Genomic DNA, 24,974 nt, shown 5'->3' on the forward strand with positions numbered 1-24,974 from the left:
AGGCCGCTGATTATTTTACTGCTGCTGTCAATTCTACTGCATTCTCGTCAAAAGACATTCATTTGGCATATGAGGACTTGACCGTGGTGCGTCGACATGATGCATACATAGTGTTTTCCATAACCCAGTACTTTGTGCAGCTCTTCGGCTGGGATCTCGAGTCCTTGCTGCTCACCACACACCACAAACGGTGCCAGGCTTTCCACTCGGCAGATAAACCCGATCAAGCCCTCCACGCACACAAATACATGACGGACGCCATCGACGAGACTGCGAAGGCCAGCTGCCTCGATTGGTCCAATGGCGAGTTTTAGTGATGTCACCCGACGCCATCATACTCACCTGCATTTGACTCAGAGTTCAAACAACAATGTAGTGTGCTATGTGCTGCCAACGGAGATTCCGCCCTCGCTGCGAACGATTATGACAGGGCTATTGACCTATACTCGGCGGTAATCAACTCGAACTCTGCATCTGATGTTGTGTTTGCAAATCGTAGCAAGGCAAAGTTGGGCAAAATGCTATGGATGGAAGCCCTTCTCGATGCGCAGAAGGTGCGATGGGAGCTATCGTTCCATAGCCAATGCTCATCTTGGTGATACATAGCTCATCAAACTGGACTCTTTGTCTTATCTTGGATACAACTTGAAGCATGCAGCGCTTCACGGTGCGGAGCGCTATGATGAAGCGATTGAAACCTTCAACACAATGCTCTCGATATTGGACAATGCACCCGATGTTCAGACACGAAGTAAGTCTCTGATAACGCATTCGTCGACATGTTTAACTCTTTCTCCAGACCTGCGCCAGCAGTATCTCAGACCTTCTGAAGTAGAACACGCCATCCAACGGGTCATTGATGCCCGACTCGACAACGCTCCGCTGCGTGTACTCGACACCACTACAGGTCTCTTATGCGATCGGGAGGCGCAGATAGACACCTTCAAAATGAGCATGCAGTATAAGGAGCTCGTGTCATCAACAATCACGCATGCAGACTTGCACATCGAGCACATCGAAGAAGTGGTGAAGAGATACCTACAATATTCTATGCTATCACACAGGTGGGAAGGGAAGGAGCCGTTTCTGCAGGATATTCAGGGCAAGTCCGTGTACGACTCGGAGTTGGATCCAGTTGGCGGCATGACGAAGCTGCGGTCGTTCTGCAAAACTGCTCTTGATGCGGGGTATAACTGGGCATGGAGCGATACATGCTGCATCGACAAGAGCAACAATGTCGAAGTCCAAGAATCAGTTAACTCCATGTTCTCATGGTATCATCATTCCGCGCTCACGATCGTCTACCTGTCTGATGTTCCGCCATCGTCAAAGTCTGGCGCACTGGCGAAGAGCGCTTGGAACACGCGCGGATGGACGTTTCAGGAATTCATCGCTCCCAAAGTTATTCTCTTTTATCAGAACAATTGGACTCTTTATCGCAATGATCGTACTCCCAATCACAAGGATTCCATCGCAATCATGCAGGAGATCAAGGATGCGACAGGCATAGACCGACCAGCTGTCGTGGCCTTCCGTCCCAGCATGCATAACGCGCGAGAAAAACTTCATTGGGCGTCAACCCGCGTCACCACGCGTCAGGAAGACACCGCATACTCGTTGTTTGGCGCCCTTGGCGTCCGCCTGCCTGTAGATTATGGTGAGAAGCAGGATAAGGCTCTCGGGCGGCTTCTGCAGCAGATCGTGGCTCGGTCGGGTGACATCAGTAGCCTTGATTGGGTCGGAACATCATCAGAGTTCAACAGCTGTCTGCCAGCGTCCATCACTTCATACGAAGCTCCACCATGCCAGCTACCATCCCTGACCAAAGATGAGATTCAGTCATCGGTTTCTTCGCTGCGAAAAACGGGGGTTGCTGATTTCGCTTCAAACCTTTATACTCGGCTTCAGAACACAAGCGCCCCTCGCTTCGCAGCACAAAGACTGCATCTGCCTTGTATTGCATTCAATGTCACGGAAGTCAGACGCCGTGTGGGTAGTCCAACCTCGGAAAGTCATCTCACGTATGGGGTGAAGGCAGACGGACTTCACGACTTGCTTATCACCACCGGAGAGGCCCTGATTCAATTCTGGCCGGCAAGACCCATCGAGCAACGATTTCTCCTCGTCCGTCCCTGGGATCGGTCTCTCCTGGAGCTACCTGACTTTGCAGAATTTCCAGAACCATCTGACCATGGAGATGATACGGAGAGCGAGGAAGATTATGAGACGCCGCCTTCTTCTCCATCAGACGACCGGTCTGGTGGTTCTTCTATGAAACCAGGGATGTCTGAGCTAGAATCACGAGCATTGCGGTTACTTGTTCGCCTTGGGCAGCCTTTCAGCGCATTTTTGCTGGCGCAGCAGCGCAGTGGAGAATACAAGAGGATTGCGACGGATCATGATATCATTGGACAAGTCCAGGACGTGGTTTCTGTTGGAGACTTGATGGATATCAGGACCATAGAGATATTGTAGTCGTTGCTGTGCCTTTGCAGGCTAGTACAGGAATCAAGGTGAACGGTGATTCCTATTTAGATTATGTCAACGGGCCCGGCCGCTACCGCAGCTCCGAGCCCATACCCGTCTGTATTTCGCCTGTATCGTGCAGTCCATGACAATATTGTCTCGACGGAGTCTCCGCCGAGCTATAGAAGCTCGGATTGCACCCACTCTGGTGGGCGTTGACCAGCAATGCCTAAGATCTCGATCTACATGCGTACATCATCTGGATTGCAACGACTACTAGCAGTAATTCAAGAGCCTGCAATTCATTATCACTACGGTATTTGAGATTCCTTATGACACCTTCGATGCCTTTTCTCACTCGTCATCATCTTTTTTCATGACGCATTCACCCTCAACCCATTTCCATGCTTGTCCTGCCTCTCTCAATCTCAAACCATTCCCAGTTTCTTGATTCACAAATTCAATCTTTTGTGCAGGAGGTACATGCAGCTACTACGTCTGCTCCGTTACTTAACTTTATACCTGAATTGTTTACTTCTTCTAGCGAATCCTCGCCCGACGTGTTTCATCAACACATCCACTGTGCGTGTATTGGTCTTTCCTTCGAGATATAGGCGTGGGCCGATGAAGCCTTTGCTCGCGATCATCAATGTGCCAATGGGTACAAGCTCACGAGGGATTGCACGGTTACATATTTCATGACGGATGTGGTGTGGAATTGGGGTATGGGTGCGCCTGCAGCGGTGAGTGATGATCACGTCTACCTTTTTTGTCTTTTCTCGAGCTTGAATTTTTTGGAGATTGCGTAACTGTCATATTCCGTCTTCCGCACCACGTCCTGCACACCCAGATATCCTTCTTCCCATTTCAAGGATTTTAGGATCCTATGAGGGGAGGAGTCGTGGTGCCATCGAGGCTTTTATGTCCAAGCGTACAACGAGACTGCAAAACTCGTAAGTACTTTAATCATTCTATTTATTCAGATTTCCTCTATTCCAAGATCTCCATTGCAGTCAAATTTGTTCAGAACCAAGACATTGATCAAACTAGTAATAATTCTTATGTCGTGCCATCAGCCATCATCTGCACCGATGCTGATTGAAGTAGAAATACCACTCACCGTAGTTGACATGGCATTCATTCGCATGACCAGTTGGGCTACCACGCCGGTGAGTCGTGTGGTTGAATCCAAGACGCAAAATACTTATACTCACATATAAGATGCCCTCCTGAATACATTCCTGCCCAGGGCAGCAATCTTGTGTCTCGCACGATATAGGACACTCTTCGCTCCTATCAATGTTAACGGGACCAGCAGATACTAATGCTATCAAAGCGGAAGCAACGGCGACGACAGAGGGGAGATGCATTGTTTGTGAGGATGTGATATGGGGTCAAATCGATGTGAATGATACGGTAGGAAGACGGCTTCTTATACTATGCGCTGAATACTATTCTTCATGATCCGGGTGACGCAGGTAGAACATATCCATTTGAAGTTCCTTATCGAAAATGCAACTAGTGACACGTTCAGGTCCTTGAATTCGGGCATCTCTTTCCATCAACGCGAAGGTTGATACCCTAATGTTTCGCAACACATTTCATCTCGCAGTCCTTATGTTCATATCTTGCAGTGTACGCACTGATGATTTTTTTTTTGGAAGAGCGATATGTATCTAGATCTGCGGTCCTGCACTGACTAGGTTCAGTTCTACCGGTTTGAGGGGAAAATGCACTCAGCCGTATAATACTTACTAAAACAGCGAGAATAGTCTTTTGGGGATGAATGACGTTGCTGTGATACTAGTGTCTGAGTCCTTGGATGTGCGCATGTAGATCTAGATCTTAGGCATTGTTGCTGGTCAATATTTCAATGCCCACCAGAGTGGGTGCAATCCGAGCTTCTATAGCCCGTAAGACTGTCCATCCAATGATAATTGACGAAATAGTCACCAATTTTCGTAACAGTCATCTTGAAATTGTTGGAAAGAGCCCATAAGTACTGTCAGCCAGTTTGGCAGCACCGGTTCTGCATGGTAGATAGCAGAATTGGATTTCTGCGCTGGCAGAGGGCCCGAGGCTAGGATGTCCATCAAGTTGCACTCGGAACACTGACTCTTGTCAATGCATGAGTCCGTGTCCGTGTCCAGGTTACGCACTTTGTGCCGGATACTTTTTCTTACAAATCAATGACTTTGATGACTACCATATAGACTTAGTCTTCCCTTTGCAGATCTACATATGATTTTTTTCATTGTCCAGACGTCCTTGGTTGAAAATATCACTCACAGCGGCCAGGCTAGTGCCATTTCAGATTTCGGGATCTTAAGCTTTCGCAATTTGACAATGACAACTTTCGATGTAGACCACCATCTAGTGGGGTTGTGACATATTACAATGGGCCAGTGTAGACTAAAAATGTGCCTATGAGGGGAGGAGTCATGGTGCCACTGAGGCTTTTATGTTCAAGCGTACAACGAGACTACAAAACTGGCAAGTACTTTTGTCGCATTCTATTTATTCAAGTATTTGAGATTTCCCCTATCCAAGATCTCCATTGCTCGAGCGGCAGTCAATTTTGTTCAGAAGCAAAACATTGATCAAATCAATATCAAACTAGTAGTGTTTCTTATGTTGTGCCATCAGCCATCATCTGCACCGATGCTGATCGAAGTAGAAATACGACTCACCGTAGTTGACATGGCATTCATCTGTCCAGACACGCCCAGATGGGCTACCACGCCGGTGAGTCGTGTGGTCAAATCCAAGATGCAAATACTCATATACACACCCATATGAGGCCGAACAGCTTACATTCATCCTCAGGGCAGCAATCTTGAAACGCGCACACTATAGGACACTCTCCGCTGCTATCAATGTTAGCAGGACTGGCAGATACTAATGCTACCAAAGCGCAAGCGACGGCGACGACAGAGGGGAGATGCATTTTTGTGAGGATGTGATATGGGGTCAAATCGATCTGAATGAGACGGTAGGAAGACAGCTTTTTATACTATGCGCTGAATATTATTATTCATGGTCTGGGTGACGCAAGAATGACATATTCATTTGAAGTTCCTTATTGAACATGCAACTAGTGACACGTTCAAGGCCTTGAAGTCGGACATCTCTTTCCGTCAGTGTGAATGTTTGTTTCACGACACTGACACATGTCTGACGATGCATCCCTTCCCTGATTGGACAACGCGTATATCATCTGACTCGTATATATACTAGAGACACGTACGCTGCTAGACATTATCCGTCCTTCAATTCTATATGCTTTCGCTAGTGCTGGTCGAAAATCAGTTGTACAGCCTCCAATGAAGAATTGCTCCATCTACACTTGCCGGTTACAGAAACCGATACTGCGGTATCGTGGATGGTTCGACTTCATGTTGCAAATACTTATGGAGTCACCAAGATCGAACTCGATGAAGGCATTTTTTTCCATGTTCAGATTGAACCAAAATGTCGTAGTCTTGTGCCACGTGTCATGGTGTCGACGAGGACCCCAGTCCTCACGGTGATGGTCGTGCCAGCAAGAACTAGGGAACGCTGGCACGCCGTTCAATCAGGTGCCCCTTATGTCTACAAGGCCTTTGAAATATGCTTGCCAGCGAGGAGTGCAGGCAGAATCTCTAGGCAGAGACATGTCCCGCAAATTTCAACAGTAAATCAACAACGAGACAATATATCTGCGGGGAACACCGTCAAGACATGTTTGCACTACCGGCGGCGTCATTCACCTATTACCATTGGGATGTAAATTCACCCAAGACGGCTCTCGGATACCAGCACCGCATATGTGAATGATAGGCAGGTGCAGTAACTAGACGCGGCTGTAGATGCAACATCCAGGTGGGCAAAGACGGTGTATGTTGAAGTGATGCCCAGAACTTCGCAGTGGTGCTGGCCCCAAGAGGTCTTGTACTTTTGACTGAAGGCCCACCATTCAGCTGCAAAATTTGTAGCATATTACTCACCACCTTCACGATCAATGATGTTCAAAACAGCTATGATTGTCGTGTCTGGGGGGACACTGCGAAGCATTTCAATGCCTTCGACTACATGCGGGATTTGTGAGCGTCCTGTTGTGAGAGAGGAGAGATCTGAGAGGGCATACAGCTACTAGTGAAGTTTCGTCTGAGTCGAACGCCTGAATACTTGCTTGTAGGACACGTACCAGCATCATCTTCTCGGTCGCAAGGACATTCACAAAATATGGCACGGTGTTTGAGAACTGGGCCCGCTCCGAATCAGGGCTCAAAATGTGTGTCTTGGGTTGAGTGGACGTCGTAGACCCGTAATTCCATCGAACTGAACTGAGATTGCGGTAGCTCTGAGTGGCTACTAGGGAGTGATGTGAGTGGGCACACATTGAGAGTACAGGAAATTGGTTTAGTATCCGTGGAAGACGATAGACAAGCTGAGTGCGAAAAGATTGATCGGAAACATGACCTGGATCATGTGAGGCTTACCCCGTCTGTAACAGTAAATGCCACGGAGCTCTGCGATTATAGTGAGCGCGGCGACATCACTTATGACAGAGTACATTTTCCAGAGCTAGACAACGCAGAGGCAGCACCAGCGCTAGTGAGGGATGCACCTGCAGTAGGGACCGTTGTAGATGTGAGAAGGGATGCCGAAGGTGAAAGAGGAATGAACGGATCTACTTTTCGATATTGAGTGGCCCGGGCCGAATCAAAACAGTTGTCGATCTTGATATTTTCATTGCAAACGATGCTTTCCGCAAGCCTAAAGTACTGGCAGGTTCAGTATGATACGGGTTACTCACAACTGATTTGCGCCAGTACCACGGTTAGCAAGATAAGTTGTGTATGGTCCAGGACTGCAGAATAAGTTCTATTATTACTTGTCTATGATTTTATGCGTGTGAATTCTAGGTCTGCTCATATCATTCTCGTACCCCCTCCCCAAACTCTTCGACAAGCTGCGCAGTCACCAGTGTTCAACAAAGAGACCTGGTTTCATCGAAAGTTGGCATCTACAGGCTGTGGTAGCTACTCATGATAATTTGTTCAGCGACTGATACCAGTGGTAGCCACCTCACTACATCGCGCATCAACCGACTGCTGAGACCTTTGCGTAACAAATGCTTGAGTTTGAGCAAGTCGTTGTCCACCGCTCGACACGGTGCGTCTCGCAGCACATACTCATCACATAGTCAAGACTGGCCACTTGATTGCCCTCCACCACTTGCCCTCCTTCCTCAACCGTCATCTGCCACTAGAGGGAGGTTCAACTATTTCGACAGAGCAGAAGACTTGGAGCTCTCTCGCTTGATATACGCAGTTTGTGATGCCTTTAGATGTATCCTCCGGGTCACGCACGGATCGGTGCCAGGGGAGTCGATCCCCAGCCTGGCAGCCATGTGCTGCTTCGTAGTTGGAGAAAACGTTCCGCTGAGTGGCATCGGAACGCGTGACAGCCAAGAGGAAGTTGTAGACGAAGATGAGCTGATGAAAACTGTGGAGGACATCTATGACACTATCCCGACCTACTATCGACGGTGAGTGGGCCTGGCTACTTATCTACGAAGTTTCATTGTCCCATCCTGCAGACATTCGATTGCGTCCCATGCACTTTTCCTTGTGCTGGCGATTTGTCCGCATCACCATACGCTTGTCAGCGCTCTTTTGGATATCTGCTTGTCTTTTGGTCTAGTTCACGAATCTCGCTGTTTGCTCAGCATCATCCTTGAAATTGCCTTCTTGTTCACCACCTCTCCCCCTCCAATCACACACCCGGGACATGCATTCTACCTTGCCGATCTTCTTGCTCGATGGGTATCCGGGAATAGCAACACCATGCCTTCTGATGCCGTTCCGCTATTCTCGGTCTCGACGTTCTCGCAAGCGGTTGCAGATGCTCTAGCTCAACAAAATGTCTCTTTATGGACATGCAAAGCGGTCGATAGGTTCTCTCGCAGCGTCGAGTTGACCGATATCGACTCTTTTGTCACCCTTCTGGATTTTTAGTCGAAACCATACATGATCATTACCCGGTGCGGTCTGGCAAAGGGAAGGAAAAGGAAACCATCGATATTGGGGCTATTCGTTGCTGCTTGCATGATTGGATGAACAGGCTGTTTGCAGTTACCGTTAGCGCCCCTGCAGGACCTGCAGATGAATCCCGCTGTCCCGATATTGACTCTGTCATTATATTACTCGACCGGTGTCGAAGCTACGGAATGCATACCCTGCGACTGGGTGATTCAGCTCAACCTTCCCAAGACGAACTTCCTGACGCAATCACGATACTCGCCACGCACCTTCATGTTACATATTCACTGGCAGACTATGATTCACGTCTCTTGGATCTGCTTCGTGAAGTTTCACCTATTCCCACAACGTTCACTGGCCTCGTTAAGCATATGCATCGAGGTTCCGCGCACGATTTTATGACATCGCTTCAGCAGTTCTCGTCGGCTCTACAAACGCACAAGCTACTACAGTTGGACGCCTCGCTGTGGGCCTGTGCTCTTCATGTCTTCGAGAGCACGCCGAAAGGCACCTCAAAAGAGATCCAGAGATTCAAGCTTCTCTTGATCGACGGTGTGGACGAGGCCGAGCGCCGGTTATTTGGAGCTGGTCCACCCGATAGCAGCCCGGCTGTTCGGATGCCAGGCCAGAGCAAGAGATCCCGTGGCGCGCACCATCGTCGACCGAGTGGAGAATGGGAGTGGGAGGAAATGGTTGGCTGCTGGATTCGCAAGACCCCTGCTCATGTGAAGAAAAAGAAGAAGATTGCACAGGTTGCTTTGCACGAGAGCCCGGTTTTCATTAAACGTTTGTTGCGCAGAGGCACTCGTCGATATGTGACCCAGGGTTCCTCTCGTGTCACAGTTCCACAAAGATCTGCAAGGTCTGCGACGGGGTCTACCGCATTTAGGGCTTCCGATCGTCTTTCTTCACCTTCCTCGCGGGGAAGCGAAATCTTTGCGGAAGACGCAAATGATCATTCTTGGTGGGGTGGAGAAAATGATAAAGAGAATCTAATGCCAAGTTCGCCCTTGGCAGAACGTCGACCAGCACTCAAACCACGTCACTCCAACTTCTCTTCGATTCTGATGGATGCCCAGAAGAACAGAGTTAATCTACACGATCAGAAATCTCCTACGATCAGCATCTCGTCCAGATCCAAACGATCGCAGCCTTTGTTATCTCGGAAAGTATCTGTCTACTCACCTGCGGCCATGTTACCCTCTGATGACTCTATGGACTTGTTCGCATACGCAACTTCTCCCTTAGGACATAGTTTTGATTGGTTTGTCACACTTGTTCTATATTACATTTGATTTACATATTATAACGTTGAATATTCAGACATTTCGTGGCTTGTAAGCGTGCTGGCATTTGCTCAGGTGCTCAGAACGAGGCTCGTTATCACAAGTGGCACGAATTACCAAACATTCTAATTGCGTCACCGAATTGATGCCAAGGGTAGAACCCCCTTGATTGACACCAGCACAGGTACAGCACTAGGATGAGCTGCCCCCCACGAGTTTTTTTCTTTCCGTGTTCATTTGAAACATAACATGTCGAGTACGATTCTAACCCACCTGAAGGATCACTGTGATGCAATCAACAGCACGATCCACGATGTGATGGAACTTGTTCTTGGTTTTCGTAGATTCGGTTGGGATGACGTACTAGGGCATGGTTCTCGTTGTATCCACCGGGCAGTCGTCGGATGATACGACAGAATATGTGCCTGAGCTGTTGCTGTATCGACTGCGCACGCTGAACAGGTCATCATTGATTTGTACCTTGTTTTGATCCTGATCCGAATTGGCAAGCTTGAAACAGGATGTCCCCATGAGAAGTTAAAGACTCGGGAGATGACATATATATGGTAGTCGTAGTTGGAGGCAAAACTAGAGGGGCACCTTGGTGATAGCCTGAGGTATAGCCTAATAATTAACCGTACGGCACACGAATAGAGGATCGGACGCGCCGGTAAGAAGCCTGGCCCGCTGTGCTTCTCTGGATCTAGAAGATCGGGAAGAGTCGAAGACGCTCGTCCGAGTTGCTTAGTAAGTATTTTTTGAACATATGACGAGTTATGAGCGTCAATGAAATATGTTCCTTTCGTGTTTGTCTACAGCCGGATCATATATGAAGTTTATATAGATGACTCAACATCAAAGTAATCAAACAGGTTCGATTTGATCTCGTCTCCATTACGATTGTACCGAATAGTGCCGCCGCGCGCCTCCATCAAGGTTCAATACAAAACCACCTTCTCTACCCCGCTATAGTCCCCAGTCATGACGCCCACCCTCCTGGATCCTATTCCTACCCCGCCTCCTGCCCAGTTTCATCCCAGCGTCATTCTGAAGCAGCCTTCGAAATCGCTTATTCACTCTAAAGTAGCCATACAACCGTGGGTCGCACAAGTCAGTCATGTGTACTATTCAACCACCACGTAGCTCACTCTCGCACACGCCAGCTTACGCACCTTGCCTCGCAGTACCACCTGAGCGAGTACAACCGTATAAAGCATGGCCACCGAGGTGCGTCATCTGTTGCCATCATTCAAACCGTTTTCACTGACCGGCGCTGCAGGCTGTCCCATACCATATGTGCCACTATTACTGAACGCACCAGACACCTTTCGCGACCTTCGCGCACGGCAGGCAACAAATATGAATGGCGTACTGTGGTGGCCATGTCCAGAGGCGTCCTGCCCCGCTACACAAGTCATACCGGCTTCCGAACAACGCAACGCACTCCTTAGCGGAAGCGCTTGTCCTTGCCTGTACCCGCTTCTCCAGAAAGAGTTGAACGCAGCCCTCGAGGATACACTTTCTTCACAAATGCCACCCGCACCTATTCCGGAAGGCACCTCACATCCTAGCATCCCTGTCAAAACGTCTACAACGCATCCATTAAAGTTTGTTTCAATTCACTTTTGAAGAACTGTGGTTCATAATTTTGTTTTATAAACGCAGCATATCTACTATCGTTCCCCCGGAATTATTACCCGCAATGTCATCGCATCTTATAACCAACCCCGAGCCTTCACCTGTTATCTTTCATATACCCGACTTCTATACCCTGCATCGCATCACGGATTATGCCCAACACATGCCATCACCAACTAGCCCCACCTCTCTAGCTATCTCACGCAAAGCTCACTCGCGTCGGTCAAGCCGAATTCCATTACTACCCCCAATACCCACGCATTCTTCCTCATCAGAACCTATTCTTCATCATCCTCCCCTTCCAATACCTCCGGCGTTTATGAACCAGCCACCGCAGTCCATAATGGAGGCTCTTCAGGCTGCCATTGACACGCGCTTAACGACCCTTGCCACCAAAACTCGCCCTTCGCTTCCGTTCATAGGAAAACTTTCTCCTACTCTAAAACACACTACCAAAGTTCGCATGGTATCCGATGATCTGGCGAGCAACCGGTCTTCATCTGTACAAAGAGGGACTTCTGCTCTGCCGAAGGTTGTCTTTCCTTCTATGCTCGATTTCCTTAATTCCAGCGAACGTGAACAGTGAGTCCATGTCGTCATTGTTCTTTGTGTGTAAACCTGATGATGTAGACTAGCATTTTCGACTGCATCCCAGAATGCCACCAAGACAAGAGTGTCCAGCACGTTACTCCGTCCAACATCAAATATCCATGGCACCAAGCGCTGTTTCAAGCTGGGTAACTTGATGCTGTCCTCGTGTCCCGGAAAAAAAGGTACGTTTTACTCAAGGCACGAGTGTATCCGCTGACTGGCATCAAAACGGTTACTAGTGCGACTCGCAGGTCCGGTCAGAGGGCGTAGCGCCGTTTGTCGAGATCTCGACACTGACCTGCGGCGTATAAGTCAAGTCGGAGCACGCTGCATTGTCTGGTTAGTTGACGTATTGGCGTGTCATGTGCTTAGTTGACTGTTTTATAGTTGTCTCGATGACGAAGAACTCGATTTTCTTGGGATATGCTGGTCAGACTACGTGAGCTCTGCGCACCGGGCAGGAATGGACATCCTTCGGTAAGTACTCCGCCTATTGAGTCATTCAGCTGCTCACTTTCATTATACTTGCAGAATACCACTACCTGAAGGCCTTGCTCCTCTATCGCCCCAGTCACTAGACGAGTCACTGACAAAACTTATCGACGATTACACCATGCGTGGTGCAAGTATACTTGTGCACTGTCGTGGGGGTTTGGGTAGGGCAGGCCTCGTAGCGTGCTGTTGGGCACTAAAAATTGGCTTGTGCGGGTGGATCAATGTGGACCTATCACCGAACCCAGCAGAAGGCGCCGATGGCCTGGAGAATTATGTGAGGAGGGATACTTTGCAACTTGTCGAGCGCGCGATCACTGTTGTGCGGAGACGGCGAAGCGTCAAGGCCATTGAGACGTTGGAGCAGGTGCGGTTTTTGACCGAGTATGTTGACTTTTTGCGAGAAGGCGCGGGGCGGCACGGGCAGTCGTGATCATTTATCGTTGTATTCATTATCTTTGGGGTGCAATTTCGATTTGTGGCTATAAACCTTACTACTGTAGTCATTTTCGTTTCATAGGTTTAATAGCAACTTTTGTTTGGAGGCTTCCCGCACATTGTAATACACAGTTGCAATTACTGGGGAGACCCTGCATATTCTTATTCCTACAAGTCGATCGAAAATGATTTGATTTTTAAAACGCTCTAGCACGAGACACTGAATTTGGATATTTAGCCCCCAACTTTTGAACCGTTAATCATATGCTCACAGCCATCGGAAGCAAAAACTGATCAAGATAAAACACGGTAACACCTACACGAATTAGGTAGTGATCCGATAAAATATCAAATGAGAACCTCCACCCCGCCCCATCCTGAACAAAGTCACATCACCAGCTCTTGTAGGATCAACTCCAACTACGTCCACCCACCAAGCAACGTCGTTCTCTGCTTGCATTTGTGCATAAGGCCAATTTGCTAGGTGCTCCTTACAGGTACCTTTGAACAACATGCATACGCGAGTCACGACGTCAGGCTGCGGAGAAACGATCAAAGAAGCAGCGCGTTCGTATGCCGCTTGAGGGACAAATCGGATGGCAATGTATTCGTGCTTAAGTGGATATCATGACAAGATGAACGATAAAACTGAAATACCTATGGACATTCACCAATGCTTCTAGCAGCTAGCCGCAGCAACAGGACAGGCCGCCTCCATGTTGGCCGGTGTCTACCTGACCTGCTACTGGTTGATGTTGCTGTTGCGTATTGGGATCCTGTGGAAGAACATCTTCATCACGTATCAAGGAGTGCTCACTCCCAGGAGCACCCGCTGCAGCATTACGCTGTAGATTTGAATATGAGACACCCAAGAAACAGTCTTGACAAAATAACCGAGCGCACCTGTCGACCTTGGGCAAAAGGAACGTCGACAACAGGTGGCGTTGCATGATGGAGTGGCAGGGTAGCTAGGCGTCGTAGGCGAGTTTTGAAGGTGGGGGTGGGGGTGACTGGTGGCGAGGTGGTGGGTGGTGCAGGTGCAGGTGCAGGAGCTGACTGAGGCTTCCCTGTCATAGCGAGCCTCAGTCTTTTGAGGCGCCCAAGGCGCCCAGCTCGCTGTTGAAGTCTTGGCCGGGAAATCTGAGAATACTGTAATGAACTATTTGAGAGAGAACAGAACGATACGCTTTTGCACACACTTGATGCATTTCATAGAAATTGCGTTCTGCATCATAGTCATCGTGATCTTGCCCGGGGATCTCTGCCTGCATAATAGTCAGTAGCAAAAGAGGTGAGGTACGAGGTACATACACCAAGAATACGGTCGTTGTCCGCAGCGAGCGTGCTGCATTTCTCCTCGAACTCTGAGTAACATGCGGGTGAGCATGGTGGTCGTGGGTGACATGACGAAAGACTTACCGTTGGACCAATCGAGACAGCTAGCCATTGCAGTCTCATCAATAGAGTCCATCATGTATTTGTGGGCGTTGAGGGCTTCATCGGGTTTACCTGCCGAAAGGAAAGCCTGACACCGTTTCTGGTGTGTAGTGAGCAGCAAGGACTCGAGATCCCAGCCGAAGAGCTGCACAAAGTACTAGGTTATGGAAAGCATGATGTATGCAACATATCGACGCACCACGGTCAAGTCTTGGTATGCGAAATGAATATATTTCGATGAGAAAGCGTCTAAGTTAACAGCGGCAGTGAAGTGATCAGCGGCCTCGTCGTGATGCGCGCTATCGAAAGCTTTGATTCCGAGTTGAACACGTAGATATGTCTATTGTGTAAGTTGAGAATATTAGGACTGATGGCCGAGTGTGGCCACATGACACTCACTTCCACGACACGACGCGCGAGAGGATCGACATTCGGACAAGCGGCAGCCCGGTCTTCGATGAGCAGCATTGCTTCTTCATGTTGATCTGCGTTGAAGAGTGCTATGGCCTGGAATACCGGATGAAGCAAATAGCATGGGATACGAATTAAATGTACCTTGATCAAGAGAAGAAATTGGTTGGTTTCAGAATCTTGGTTCGTGAATGTGGTTGCAACGTCGAATGCTACCCTTGCTTCTTGAACGCGAGCTTTCCCGCAGAGGGCGATGCCTTTGGAGATAAACCCAATCAATGATGCTTTAATGTCGATCGACTATATCACGGATGAATGTTAGCCTTCCGTAAGATGACAACGATGGGTGGGTTCACCTCACCTTGATTGCGTCCTCAAGGGCGTTGTCCCAGTTGTGCTTCCGGGCCATAACGAACGAACGATTGGCATATGAAGTAAATTCGTCGGCGTTGATGTGGATTTCTTGGGTGAGGAGCTCTTCAGCGATAGACAAGTCCCCAGTCAGACATGCATCGCGGGCTGTTGTGATTTCAAGGATCTGTACGAAGGATGCTCGAATTGCGTGATGAGAGTCGGAAATGGAAACTCGCCTTTGAATAAACGTCGCTGGATACTGCCCATTCTGAGATCTTGTTATCTGCACCTCCGCTGAGGATGTGCTTGCTGTCCACAGAGAACGCAACACCTGTCACGGCAGATGAATGCTGGAAGATGGCGATGTTTCGTTGATCTGAGAACCGCCAGAAACGGACATGGCCCTCGTTAGATGCAGAAGCGACGAGGGTGCCAGCGGGATGAATGGCAATGGCGTTGATGGTGTTAGTGTGACCTTCCCAGGGACGACCGACCTGCTGCCAGGTTGATGTGTCCCACTCCAATATGTATTTACTGCGTCCTGAAAGAAGGCGTGTGCCATCGGGCGTCCACGCGAGTGACATGTTCCATGATTGGTAACCCCTCAAAGATGTGACATGTTCCCTTGTGCCTGGATTATAAATTTGGATATCGAAGGTTGCGATGGCAAGAAGTTCACCAGAAGGTGAATATCGAACACAGTTGACATATCCACACTCGATTGGATCTCCTTGCATCTGCCACGTTTTGGTACTCCAAAACTTCACCGTGCTGTCCCATGAACCACCGGCAGTAGCCAGCACCGTACCATCCGGAGAGAAATCCAAAGAATAGACCCAATTGGGGTGGGCGTTGATCAGTTGGGTGATGGATTCGCCAGTTTCTCCGTGCCAGGCGATGACCTTTCCACTTGCATCACCGCTTGCTATTATTTTACCATCTCGCGATATCATCAATGCCCGCACCACATTGTCATGCCCTTCCATCTTCTTCAACACAACGCCTGTCTCCAAGTCCCAAAGACGAAGTGTCTTGTCGTACGAACCCGTAATCATTCGTCGTTTATCGGGAAACACTGCGACTGCACATATGCTCTGCTCATGATCTTCAAAAGTTCGAATGGGTGCGGTGTTTGGAATGAGCTGTGACATTTTACTGGATGTTGATGGTGTTGAGCACGGCCGAGGGATTGTGGGGTCTTTCTCTAAGTTACAGAGGTGCGTGTATTGTACGTTTTTATGTTACCCTCACCACGCGCTAACCTTCCTCGTTTCTATAGACGCCCAAGACACGAGGTAGTTCGGCATTCGCCATCACCGGTTCAACAAGGATGCTCACAACCGGTCATAACCGACTGTTGACCGACTGCACTGGCTGCATGCATCCGACATTTGTCTTCACAGTTTCAAGCCCTACCAAGACATCAAGTGAGTATCACACCTCTCCAACAAACTTTCAAGCTCAAATCTTACGTCTCATGATCGCTCACCTTGCGGCTCGCTGTAGATTAGTATAAAGTGTGTGCATGTCTATGGTGCGTCTTGATTGTTGAACGTTGATCACCGTCAGGAAGGGAACGTTTCCAGTACTATGCACCAAGAAGATTAAGCTTGCTTTCGCCTGCAGTGAATTCGAGCCGGAGAACGACCATTAGGCGCATCATAAATAAGAACATTGTAGCCATTGATTTGTGAGGCCCAAAGTAGTCTCAATTCCAGCATTCCGATCAACATCAGCGGTCGTCCGCGTCCGGCCACCCCCATCTAACGAGCCGAGTCGCTCCATCATGCCACGACTGTACTCTGCGACTAGCGGGCCCCTAGGGTGGACATCGTAGAACCACAAGTGCTAACTAAGCCAGCTCCATTCGACTGAATGATAGCATCAACGAACACCGGATGCCTGTTAACAGCCACAACTTAAGTTAGAATGAAAACATGACATCTAATCGGCTCACCGTTTTCCATAGATCTCTCTGTCTGTTCCGCTACGTAATCTACCCACGTTCGCCCCAACATCTGACCACCATTCCGGGTCCCTTTCGTCGCTCGTCATGATAACATGCGTGGCCTCAATCCCTTTTCGTGTCCGAAGCTTTTCTTGCACCTCAGACACCCTGCGCGCAATGACAGACAACGGGGCGAAGCACTGGTCCACTGGAAACTCTTCGTATTGTTGGCTGAAGTCACCATGCCGTATGTGCATCGATATATACTATCAAAAATTAGATCTGTAGAGCAACCTATCCCCGAAAATTTGACTCGCCGGAGGAGTTGGTTCCGTTACTGGTACATTCATGGCGCGTCGAGCATGCCCATTGGCAATCTTTTCCATGCTTGCAGTCCATCGCATGTGTTGGCCTACAAATTTCCATGCAGGAGAATAGTAGTCTAATTCCCATTCTCATGTATGATGAGCGCTTATGTAGTCAAGGAAATCGAAGCATAATACGTGATCGTCTGGGGGAAGGGAAACCTGGTGCTGAGGAGAAGGACGATTCGTTAATGATAATTCCATGCTTTTCGAGTGAGTTTGTGGAAACCCGAGTGATGCGAGAGACCAAAAGGATGCATCTGGTGTATGCTAGGAGATGTCAGCTCGACCCAAGTGTCCACGAGACATCTATGATGGCAATGTGTTCAATCACCGAAGAGGGATGTTCGAAGTTGTCTCACCGAGCTTGAGCAGGTTCAGGGAGGGACTTCGTCGTGATTCCTCGATGTGCTGTTGGACGGTGTCCCAGATAGTCTAACAACCAAGATCATCAAGAACCTGACTTTCCGGATCCTTGACTTCGTGCCATTGAAGCAAGTGAATCACTATGGATTGACTGAGTCAAGGGATGTCAAAAGCTTCCCCGAAAACAAATGGAAGTGCACCTGGGTCGATATGAGATCTAGGAGAGGAACTTTGAGATAATAGCCCCACTCAATTCTTATTTTATTCTGCCATTTTATTTCTCCAATTTATGAGCCATCACCAAACTGTCACTGATACAGAGTCCGAGAAATAAACTGGAATAAACTGCGCACAAGCGCGTAAAAATAACTCATCCTCGGAGATTCAATTTACCAACACCGCAGGCGTGTCTAGCAGCACTATTGGATATCATCAAGATCAATGGCACGGCTTCGTCGTACGGGCAAACGGAGTCATTCGTTTCATGGACAACTAGCTACGGAACTCGAAGCTCTTGCTATCTGCCAACTCGCATGTACTGAAGATGAGGACGACAGATTTATCGGCCTTGCCATTGCTGTGCTTGCTTTAGCGGAGAAAAAACGTGCACGAAGCAACAGGTATGGTCTACGTGGATCTTATAACCAGCCAAAATCGGAGGATTTCCTGGATATCCTGGTATATAACGGAAGTGAACGTCACTTCCAGGCATGGTTCAGAATCTTACAAAATGCTCTGGTACTTCAAGCCACTCGGCACATTACAAGCTCAGCGATGCCTGCATCAAATAAACTGGAAGAATAAACTGAGGCACTCAATTCTATATCATTTTATTTCACATGCGATCAAGATTTATATTACAGGCCACAAAATAAAATGGCAGAATAAAATAAGAATTGAGTGGGGCTAATATGCATACACTCCATCAGGAAAAACCCGAATGGCGGTAGTCCTGGTCACCAATATAATGCACTCCATAGCTACCATACTGACAGGTAGGCACCCGCCTAAATCTGTCGGTCGATGTACCCGATGTAGCTGACATGATGCGTACAGAGACCAACGTATATAACATTATCACATCCGAAAACCTATAGTACCAGTATCCTACATACCTATCTGTAGTAGCGGCAACTCTATGTAATGGCACTTGATATGCAAAATGTATCAAGGTCAATAAATTCGTTGAAATAGAAATTGCTTGCCATCTCATAGACGTTTGCGCTCGTCCAGCTGGGGTCTACCTTTTGGCCCATTTTCGGAACAAGGCGACATGGCCAAACGAACTCGTTGACGTGTATGACTGCTCCATTCTGACGCAAGTGATGAGTCGAACACGAGACTTGACGCAGACCTGAGAACTGGTCTGGCTCCCTGAATGGCGTGAACCATTCAACATAGGCAAGAGGTCGCAAGTATGAGCTGAACTGACGAGGCAGCATGAATATTACACGCACCTGCGCAACTCGAACAGCTATGACTGGGAGTCCATCACCGTACATTGTAAGTTAAAAAGCAATAACATACCTTCCAAAGTGTGCAACTTTGATGCTCGGACACCATCAGTTAACAACGCCATGTCAAATCGTGCGGGGGAACCTGGCTTCCGTCCAGAAGGTGATGGAAGCACTTCAGGTGTTGCCCTCACCCGCAGACGTTTCGGTAACTCCGACACACGAGGGTTGGGGAGAATGATTATGACGGCTTGCTGAAAAACATCAAAACGGTCTTGATAACTGGGCATGATGTGATTGTGTGGCACGTGCTTCCGTAAAAACGACTTGAAAGCAGGCAGAAAATCGACAGCGCCATGCATGGTTTCAAGATGCTGGATAGATTGCCGAGGGTGTGGAGGTGTCTTCGCAAGAACATGAACAATGTCTTGTGAAACCACTGGTATGAAGTCGAAGTCTTCCTCGGCATCAGAGTCGGAGTCATAGCCATATTGATGTTCAGTCTGAGTGCCATGTTCAGCGACCCACTCGAGGTAAGAGACCCGCCAGAAGATTGCTTCCTGGCATTGAAGCCATAATGCCATTTGCTCCTCGTAGTCACGCTTGTTACTCGTGTGGTAAGCTTCTTTAGCGAAGTCGATGTGCAGGCGCTCGGGAAGTTCAGTGTTGAATCCATCAGCAGCCCCAAACAATTTGATTGACTGGACGTAGTGAGACAATTGATGCAGCTTCAGAATATTGAAATGATTGCGAACATCGAGTTCCTTCAACACATCCTTGTGCGCATGAAATACCGTGAGTGCGTTTTCAAGACTGTCCAAGGATTCGCTCGTATGTGTATGCAGTTGTGCATAATAGCAAAAGTCCAGTATGGCCCGTGCGACAACGATGACTCGACTGAAAGCCAAAATGGATCAATTACTCGAAAAATAGCACAAATTAGAACATACCTTGGGACTGCACCAGCAATTAATGCAACAAAGATACGTTGCATCTCCTTGTGTTCCGTTCCTGTCCACTGTTTGACACTAGATATACCTTTCTTAAAATGACGAAGACCTGGGTAGTCGGGCATGGCCTTGAAGCGAGCATCAATTTCATCTTCACCTGCAATGTTGAGACACCACTTAACAAGGTGGTCTTTGAAGACTCCTTTGTGCAGCTGGTGGAGGAGGTCCGGTGTGAATGCCGTGAAGATGTTGGTGTGTAGTGCTGCCGTGGTCCGGTCCAGAACCATGGTTCGAACCAGACTTTTGGTCCGGTTCTTCGCGGTTTGGTCCATGGTTCTTGCGCCAGCCAGAATCGGACCGGAAAACAGTTCTTGGTTCTAGATCTTCCCAAACGGTCCAGTTCTGGTTCGGCCTTCCCGAACCATTCCGAACCCTTATTGACTTCAACTTCGACAACACCTGCCTCGACGTCAGACTGTCATCTTCGGGATTCACATTGTTGATTAATCAAGCTACATTTAGCCTTTTCGAAGGTATACCGGTAAGCACTAACTAATTAAACTCTCAAGTCTCTCACCCGCTCACCTCTATAACAGGAAGTTCTATTCATTGAGGACCGGCTACAACACTGCACAAGACTACCTTTTACTGGAGGTGGATATGTTAGATGCGGTCAAGGTGGATTTTGGAGGGATTGTGTCTTGTGCTATGCTGCAGAGGTGCGCATTTGTGCTCTGAATGCTGATGGCTCCCTCGAGGGCCAGCACCCATCGCTACCAGCGCACAACCCATCACACGCCACGCCACCTGTGCCTATGTTGATGCCCGCCACCTCACTGCATCCCCTCTCACTCGCTTGCTGTTCTTGCCGGCTGGCTTTTGCTGGCTCGCTCGCTGTGTCTCACTTGCCCACTGTGTCTCACCCTCTGTCTCTCGCCCATTGTCTCTCACCCCGCTGGACGCGACCCAATCTTTCAATACGATGAGAGTTTTTGGAGGTACATTTTATTTGAGTTGTGATGATGCGATGTTGAACAATCACCTTGCACTACAGGCTTTGCGCATCGCGTGATTGAGGACATCATTTGGAAGAACTACCATCATTTTCGTCCTCTCACCTTTGGGTTTGACGCTTGTGCTTCAGGGCTATTGCAAACGATCCTGAAGTCTTCCCTGAACCACACAGGTTTAATCCTCAGCGTTGGATTGACGATGCAGGTTGCGCACGATGATCTCCGGTTGATCTCCGGTTTTTCACTTTTGGCTTTGGCTGTCGGTGAGTAGTATCGTTCATCTCTCGACCATTTCTTATGCCTTACTTGAAAATGTCAGAGTGTGTCCTCGCGAATTGGTCAGTCTTCATCAATATGGCTCTCATCATGTGGGCTTTCCACTTTTCAGAGAATCCTGTGGCCGCCAGCATCACAATTTTTTTTGAAGTGCTGGCCACGTCAGCATCTTCAGCAGCTACAGAGGCAGAGGGGTATGGAGTCGTCATTAGAGTAGCTACTCGATGTGTAAACTAGTATTTCAATGTTTTGTTTTTCGCACTTGCCACTGAAAATTTTCGGGTTCGGTTCGAGTTCGGACCAGAAAAAAACCGAACTGGACCACAGAGAACCGTTCTCTGTGGTCCGGTTCTCGGTTCTCATCCAGGACCCTCTGAACCGGACCGAACTGGACCACGGCAGCACTATTGGTGTGGGGTAAATTGGCCCAGAACGGCCTATACACTGCACGCAGTCCATCCTCGTCGAATTCTACAGGGTGCTGACCATTCCTCTGTCTTTCTAGCATCTCTTTCGTTGACTCCGGGTCCCGCATCAATGAGTTTAGCGGGTTGCCCCACTCATCAGCTGCAACCAAACACTTAGGGCAACGATTCTCCTTACAGCCTGCAACAAGGCACTGTTCAGGGAAATCTGCGACATATGCAGCCAGTATGGGGTACACTCGCCGAATGAAAGAGTCAGCACACACCATTTCAACACCATCCCAACCAGCTGCAATGAGAGGTTCCAGCAGCAGGGACAGACAGTGATGAAAAAGTTGGTATCCAGCCAGGGAACGTGCATCACAGGTGAAGCAGTCGAGTTTTGTGGCTGGTAGGTACCCAATGAGGATTGTTGCCCGGGCAGATGTTTGTCGTTGCTTCTCTTTTGCAATGTTGCCAATTGATAGGTAAATGGGCCATGCAGATTTGTCGCCTCGAAATTGTGATAACAATGTCTTGTCAGAGGCCAGAATAATAGGCACCAAGGTTGCTCCTTCGGGCAGTTCTTTCTGATCCGGCAGCAACTTAGATCACGGCGCTACTCTCATTTCAAAATCAATGTTCTACTCACTTGCTTGTCCCACCACCAGTCAGCTGTCCACATGTCATCTATGAGCCGTTGAGTACCTCCTTTGTCCTTGTATGCTCATGATGGTGCGTATGCCATATGGTTTTTGAATGACGGATTCCCAATGAGATCTTTGACACACTCAACAGGATCTCGCATCCAGATTTCAACCTCTTCACTCAATGTTCGCCCATCCTCATCTTCCCGATTTCCTTGCACCATCACTTTCTTGCAACTCCAGGAAGCGCCATGTGGAAGCTCATCCACTCTCTTGAGGAATGTCCGATTGTTGTGAAACAATGGCTTTGTTCGGTTTTTGGTCTGTCGTGTCTCATTTTATAGTTTTCTTCATAACATTCAACCGAATACTCACTATGGGTAATTTCAGATATTCATCTGTTCGTGTCTGACCGAGGTTTTTAATCATCCATTCAGCAAGTCCCCACTCTTCCTCGTCAGCAAAGGGAGCCCAGACATCTTCGCCCTCATCCTCCTTGTACTGACAATAGCTTTCAAACACAGTCTTTCCCTCTTCTATTGGCCGGCCGGCATTAGGGTAGCCTTCAAAAAAGCGCCTGTTATATGTGCCTTCTTCATCTTCAACCTCCTCAACAGTTACACGGCGAATTTTTGAAGTGGCATCATCCAGATCAGGAGGCAAGTGTGTGCGATGAAGGGGGGAAAATGAGTCCATGTGACTGAGCATATGATCAGGTGTGAATTCACTTTCATTATTGTGTGCATTTGAGTCGTCAATCGCATCTGATTCTGTGATTAAGGCTTCCCACTCCTTTCTGCATTGAGGGCGCCCAAGAATGTGTCTTTTGACACCTCCAATGGTTGGGATGTCCTTGCCGCAGGAGCCACAGTGGTGAGACATGGTAAGGGTAAGAGATATCAAAGTTTTGCATTTTCGGGCTTGCTCGGACTCTCAGACTTTTGTATGGATTGGCAACAGGCAAGTTTTGATTCGGGTTCGCATTTTCGGGCTATTTTATGCTAAACTAATTTAGTGATTCCAAGTGCTGCAAGGTGCACTTCCAACAGTTGTGCCTTGCGTGCCTCCTCACAACACTTAAATTCTGCCTCCCAATGCTCCAGGACAAGTTTTCGTAGGTATGACTGCGAAACAGTAACTGGTGCTGGTGTTTGGCGATATGGGGGGGTAGGTGTCTCAGGTACTTCCGAGAGATGGGGAGCAGGAAGGGGACTCGGGGTGGCAGACGAGGCAGCCCCGTTGTCATAGTGAATTGGCAACGGAAATCTGCGGACAAGCTTTCGCCTGCAAGTTGATTAGTAATTGTGAGGATACAAACATGAATTGACGCACTTTTTTAGGTTTGATTTGAATGTTATTGGTTCTGTGGTGAAGTCTGCTGATGGTGTGCATGATCTAGATATCAAGTCAGATTACGGTAAGTGTTTTGAAATCGGACTCATTCATACTGCTTGAAGAGGTTTACTTGATCCATGGCAGAGCAACTCAATGGATGAATGGATGCGGTTATGGGATTGAACATTGCAGGTATGTTTTCACCTTCTTATAGGCTGCAGGCTCCCGATTCACCCAAAGACAATTTTTATTCAATTCAACAGACTTAAAGTTTGGAAGAGCGTGTTGTTGACGCGCTGCGTGCATGTTGTCATGCACATAAAAATTGGTATGTGCCTCACATTTAAATTTTACCTGATCGTCTCTTAACCTAAAACCTTGTTCTATGGCTGGAAAATTACTCTCGAAGTCTCTGTGCACTGCATCAGGTGCCTCTAAAGCAGGATCCAAGGATATTTCAACTCGCCTTGGACAATCACCCACGCGTACATCCAGTGGTCGTCAACGCCGTCCCACAGAGAAAGAAAATTATTGAAGTAAGTCCAAATTGCTCCCAGAGATTTTAACTGAGCCAAATATACTAGTCTCTGAAGTTCAACATGTTGAGCGACGCCACGAACAGAAAAAACAAAGGACCAACCAAAGGACCGTGAAGGCACTTCACACTGTCTTCAAACATCACCCTGAAGTCTTTGACAATGAGCCTGCTGAACTCCATAGTGACGCTGACGTTGAAGAAGACACTATGGTACGTCTCTCTGTTCTTAGCCATAGTTGATCACTCATTGATGAATGATAATTAGTTCACAGATTGAAATGTTCATAGCAAGCTTTCCTTTAGTACTGGGAAGATACCACCTACTCTCACACCAGTTTCGCGCCACACAAGCTCTGCACGCAAGTCCTTAAGCAACAGCCTCGTAAAGGGTTACAAAGGTGCGTGTTCAGAATGTACATCTAGCTACTACTAACACTTGAATCCCAGGCTCATCGTCATCTTTGACTGCGGTGAGTAGTGGCGAAGCCTCCATGTCAGACGGCGGCCCTACTCATCCAGGTCGCCACCCTACTTTCCAC

At 48.2% G+C, this 24,974-nt stretch overlaps 11 protein-coding genes across 11 annotated transcripts; 3 read left to right on the forward strand and 8 right to left on the reverse strand.

The window, feature by feature from the left end:
- Positions 1–3,257: 3,257 nt before the first annotated feature.
- F5147DRAFT_679651 (uncharacterized protein) lies at positions 3,258–3,966 on the reverse strand. Its single transcript, XM_041436263.1, is given in 4 exon segments — positions 3,258–3,419; positions 3,480–3,635; positions 3,688–3,923; positions 3,936–3,966. 2 exon segments carry the CDS (start codon positions 3,834–3,836, stop codon positions 3,539–3,541), a joined length of 246 nt encoding a protein of 81 aa, XP_041296053.1. The 5' UTR covers positions 3,837–3,923; positions 3,936–3,966; the 3' UTR covers positions 3,258–3,419; positions 3,480–3,538.
- Positions 3,967–4,889: 923 nt separating this feature from the next.
- On the reverse strand, positions 4,890–5,498 carry F5147DRAFT_679673 (uncharacterized protein). The gene is given in 4 exon segments (XM_041436264.1): positions 4,890–4,959; positions 5,039–5,071; positions 5,083–5,200; positions 5,281–5,498. 2 exon segments carry the CDS (start codon positions 5,411–5,413, stop codon positions 5,109–5,111), a joined length of 225 nt encoding a protein of 74 aa, XP_041296054.1. The 5' UTR covers positions 5,414–5,498; the 3' UTR covers positions 4,890–4,959; positions 5,039–5,071; positions 5,083–5,108.
- Positions 5,499–6,237: 739 nt separating this feature from the next.
- On the reverse strand, positions 6,238–6,525 carry F5147DRAFT_570839 (uncharacterized protein; the record flags this gene model as incomplete). Its single annotated transcript, XM_041431014.1, has 2 exons — positions 6,238–6,406; positions 6,449–6,525. Coding segments are annotated over 2 exons (246 nt in total), but the record flags the coding sequence as incomplete, so codon positions are not given.
- Positions 6,526–7,382: 857 nt separating this feature from the next.
- Positions 7,383–9,746, forward strand: F5147DRAFT_679678 (uncharacterized protein; the record flags this gene model as incomplete). The annotated part of the gene is made up of 3 exons (XM_041436265.1): positions 7,383–7,999; positions 8,051–8,447; positions 8,516–9,746. Coding segments are annotated over exons 1-3 (2,131 nt in total), but the record flags the coding sequence as incomplete, so codon positions are not given.
- Positions 9,747–10,590: 844 nt separating this feature from the next.
- On the forward strand, positions 10,591–13,100 carry F5147DRAFT_834764 (uncharacterized protein). The gene is made up of 8 exons (XM_041443930.1): positions 10,591–10,888; positions 10,942–11,005; positions 11,058–11,385; positions 11,444–11,998; positions 12,047–12,189; positions 12,247–12,346; positions 12,395–12,484; positions 12,539–13,100. The coding sequence occupies exons 1-8, from the start codon at positions 10,760–10,762 to the stop codon at positions 12,930–12,932; spliced, it is 1,803 nt and encodes a 600-aa protein (XP_041296057.1). The 5' UTR covers positions 10,591–10,759; the 3' UTR covers positions 12,933–13,100.
- A 1-nt stretch (position 13,101) lies between these two features.
- On the reverse strand, positions 13,102–13,709 carry F5147DRAFT_679691 (uncharacterized protein). The gene is made up of 2 exons (XM_041436266.1): positions 13,595–13,709; positions 13,102–13,516 (listed from the first exon to the last, which is right to left on the reverse strand). Exons 1-2 carry the CDS (start codon positions 13,602–13,604, stop codon positions 13,263–13,265), a joined length of 264 nt encoding a protein of 87 aa, XP_041296058.1. The 5' UTR covers positions 13,605–13,709; the 3' UTR covers positions 13,102–13,262.
- F5147DRAFT_33680 (uncharacterized protein) lies at positions 13,265–14,669 on the reverse strand. Its single transcript, XM_041429279.1, has 7 exons — positions 14,574–14,669; positions 14,357–14,519; positions 14,249–14,299; positions 14,137–14,202; positions 13,841–14,077; positions 13,595–13,782; positions 13,265–13,516 (listed from the first exon to the last, which is right to left on the reverse strand). The coding sequence occupies exons 2-6, from the start codon at positions 14,393–14,395 to the stop codon at positions 13,624–13,626; spliced, it is 552 nt and encodes a 183-aa protein (XP_041296059.1). The 5' UTR covers positions 14,396–14,519; positions 14,574–14,669; the 3' UTR covers positions 13,265–13,516; positions 13,595–13,623.
- A 2,034-nt stretch (positions 14,670–16,703) lies between these two features.
- Positions 16,704–17,539, reverse strand: F5147DRAFT_679715 (uncharacterized protein; the record flags this gene model as incomplete). Its single annotated transcript, XM_041436268.1, is given in 5 exon segments — positions 16,704–16,742; positions 16,753–16,947; positions 16,970–17,041; positions 17,097–17,353; positions 17,405–17,539. Coding segments are annotated over 4 exon segments (540 nt in total), but the record flags the coding sequence as incomplete, so codon positions are not given.
- A 720-nt stretch (positions 17,540–18,259) lies between these two features.
- On the forward strand, positions 18,260–18,622 carry F5147DRAFT_770403 (uncharacterized protein; the record flags this gene model as incomplete). The annotated part of the gene is made up of 1 exon (XM_041441148.1): positions 18,260–18,622. One exon carries the CDS (start codon positions 18,260–18,262, stop codon positions 18,620–18,622), a length of 363 nt encoding a protein of 120 aa, XP_041296061.1.
- A 332-nt stretch (positions 18,623–18,954) lies between these two features.
- Positions 18,955–23,258, reverse strand: F5147DRAFT_744047 (uncharacterized protein; the record flags this gene model as incomplete). The annotated part of the gene is made up of 8 exons (XM_041439650.1): positions 18,955–19,292; positions 19,346–19,775; positions 19,797–20,169; positions 20,223–20,484; positions 21,917–22,501; positions 22,564–22,641; positions 22,705–22,885; positions 22,938–23,258. 8 exons carry the CDS (start codon positions 23,256–23,258, stop codon positions 18,955–18,957), a joined length of 2,568 nt encoding a protein of 855 aa, XP_041296062.1.
- Positions 23,259–23,538: 280 nt separating this feature from the next.
- On the reverse strand, positions 23,539–24,052 carry F5147DRAFT_759040 (uncharacterized protein). Its single transcript, XM_041440427.1, has 3 exons — positions 24,011–24,052; positions 23,895–23,957; positions 23,539–23,846 (listed from the first exon to the last, which is right to left on the reverse strand). The coding sequence occupies exons 1-3, from the start codon at positions 24,034–24,036 to the stop codon at positions 23,564–23,566; spliced, it is 372 nt and encodes a 123-aa protein (XP_041296063.1). The 5' UTR covers positions 24,037–24,052; the 3' UTR covers positions 23,539–23,563.
- Positions 24,053–24,974: the final 922 nt, after the last annotated feature.

Source organism: Suillus discolor, assembly GCF_016758755.1.
Source record: "Suillus discolor strain FC423 chromosome Unknown F5147scaffold_11, whole genome shotgun sequence".
Classification (NCBI taxonomy): Eukaryota; Fungi; Basidiomycota; class Agaricomycetes; order Boletales; family Suillaceae; genus Suillus; species Suillus discolor.

Coding starts and splice junctions, on each gene's coding strand:
- F5147DRAFT_759040 (XM_041440427.1), bottom strand. CDS start 24,036: ATGGATCAAGTAAACCTCTTCAAGCA. Junction 23,958..24,010: donor CAAGTAAACCTCTTCAAGCA/GTATGAATGAGT, acceptor CTTGATATCTAG/ATCATGCACACCATCAGCAG. Junction 23,847..23,894: donor TTCAAATCAAACCTAAAAAA/GTGCGTCAATTC, acceptor ATCAACTTGCAG/GCGAAAGCTTGTCCGCAGAT.
- F5147DRAFT_33680 (XM_041429279.1), bottom strand. CDS start 14,395: ATGAGACTGCAATGGCTAGCTGTCTCGATTGGTCCAACG. Junction 14,203..14,248: donor ACAACGACCGTATTCTTGGT/GTATGTACCTCG, acceptor ACTATTATGCAG/GCAGAGATCCCCGGGCAAGA. Junction 14,078..14,136: donor ATTTCTATGAAATGCATCAA/GTGTGTGCAAAA, acceptor CAGTATTCTCAG/ATTTCCCGGCCAAGACTTCA.
- F5147DRAFT_679673 (XM_041436264.1), bottom strand. CDS start 5,413: ATGCATCTCCCCTCTGTCGTCGCCGTCGCTTGCGCTTTGGTAGCATTA. Junction 5,201..5,280: donor TTGCTGCCCTGAGGATGAAT/GTAAGCTGTTCG, acceptor CCGGCGTGGTAG/CCCATCTGGGCGTGTCTGGA.
- F5147DRAFT_679651 (XM_041436263.1), bottom strand. CDS start 3,836: ATGCATCTCCCCTCTGTCGTCGCCGTTGCTTCCGCTTTGATAGCATTA. Junction 3,636..3,687: donor GAATGTATTCAGGAGGGCAT/CTTATATGTGAG, acceptor CACACGACTCAC/CGGCGTGGTAGCCCAACTGG.
- F5147DRAFT_834764 (XM_041443930.1), top strand. CDS start 10,760: ATGACGCCCACCCTCCTGGATCCTATTCCTACCCCGCCTCCTGCCCAG. Junction 10,889..10,941: donor TACAACCGTGGGTCGCACAA/GTCAGTCATGTG, acceptor CGCACACGCCAG/CTTACGCACCTTGCCTCGCA. Junction 12,485..12,538: donor GCAGGAATGGACATCCTTCG/GTAAGTACTCCG, acceptor TTATACTTGCAG/AATACCACTACCTGAAGGCC.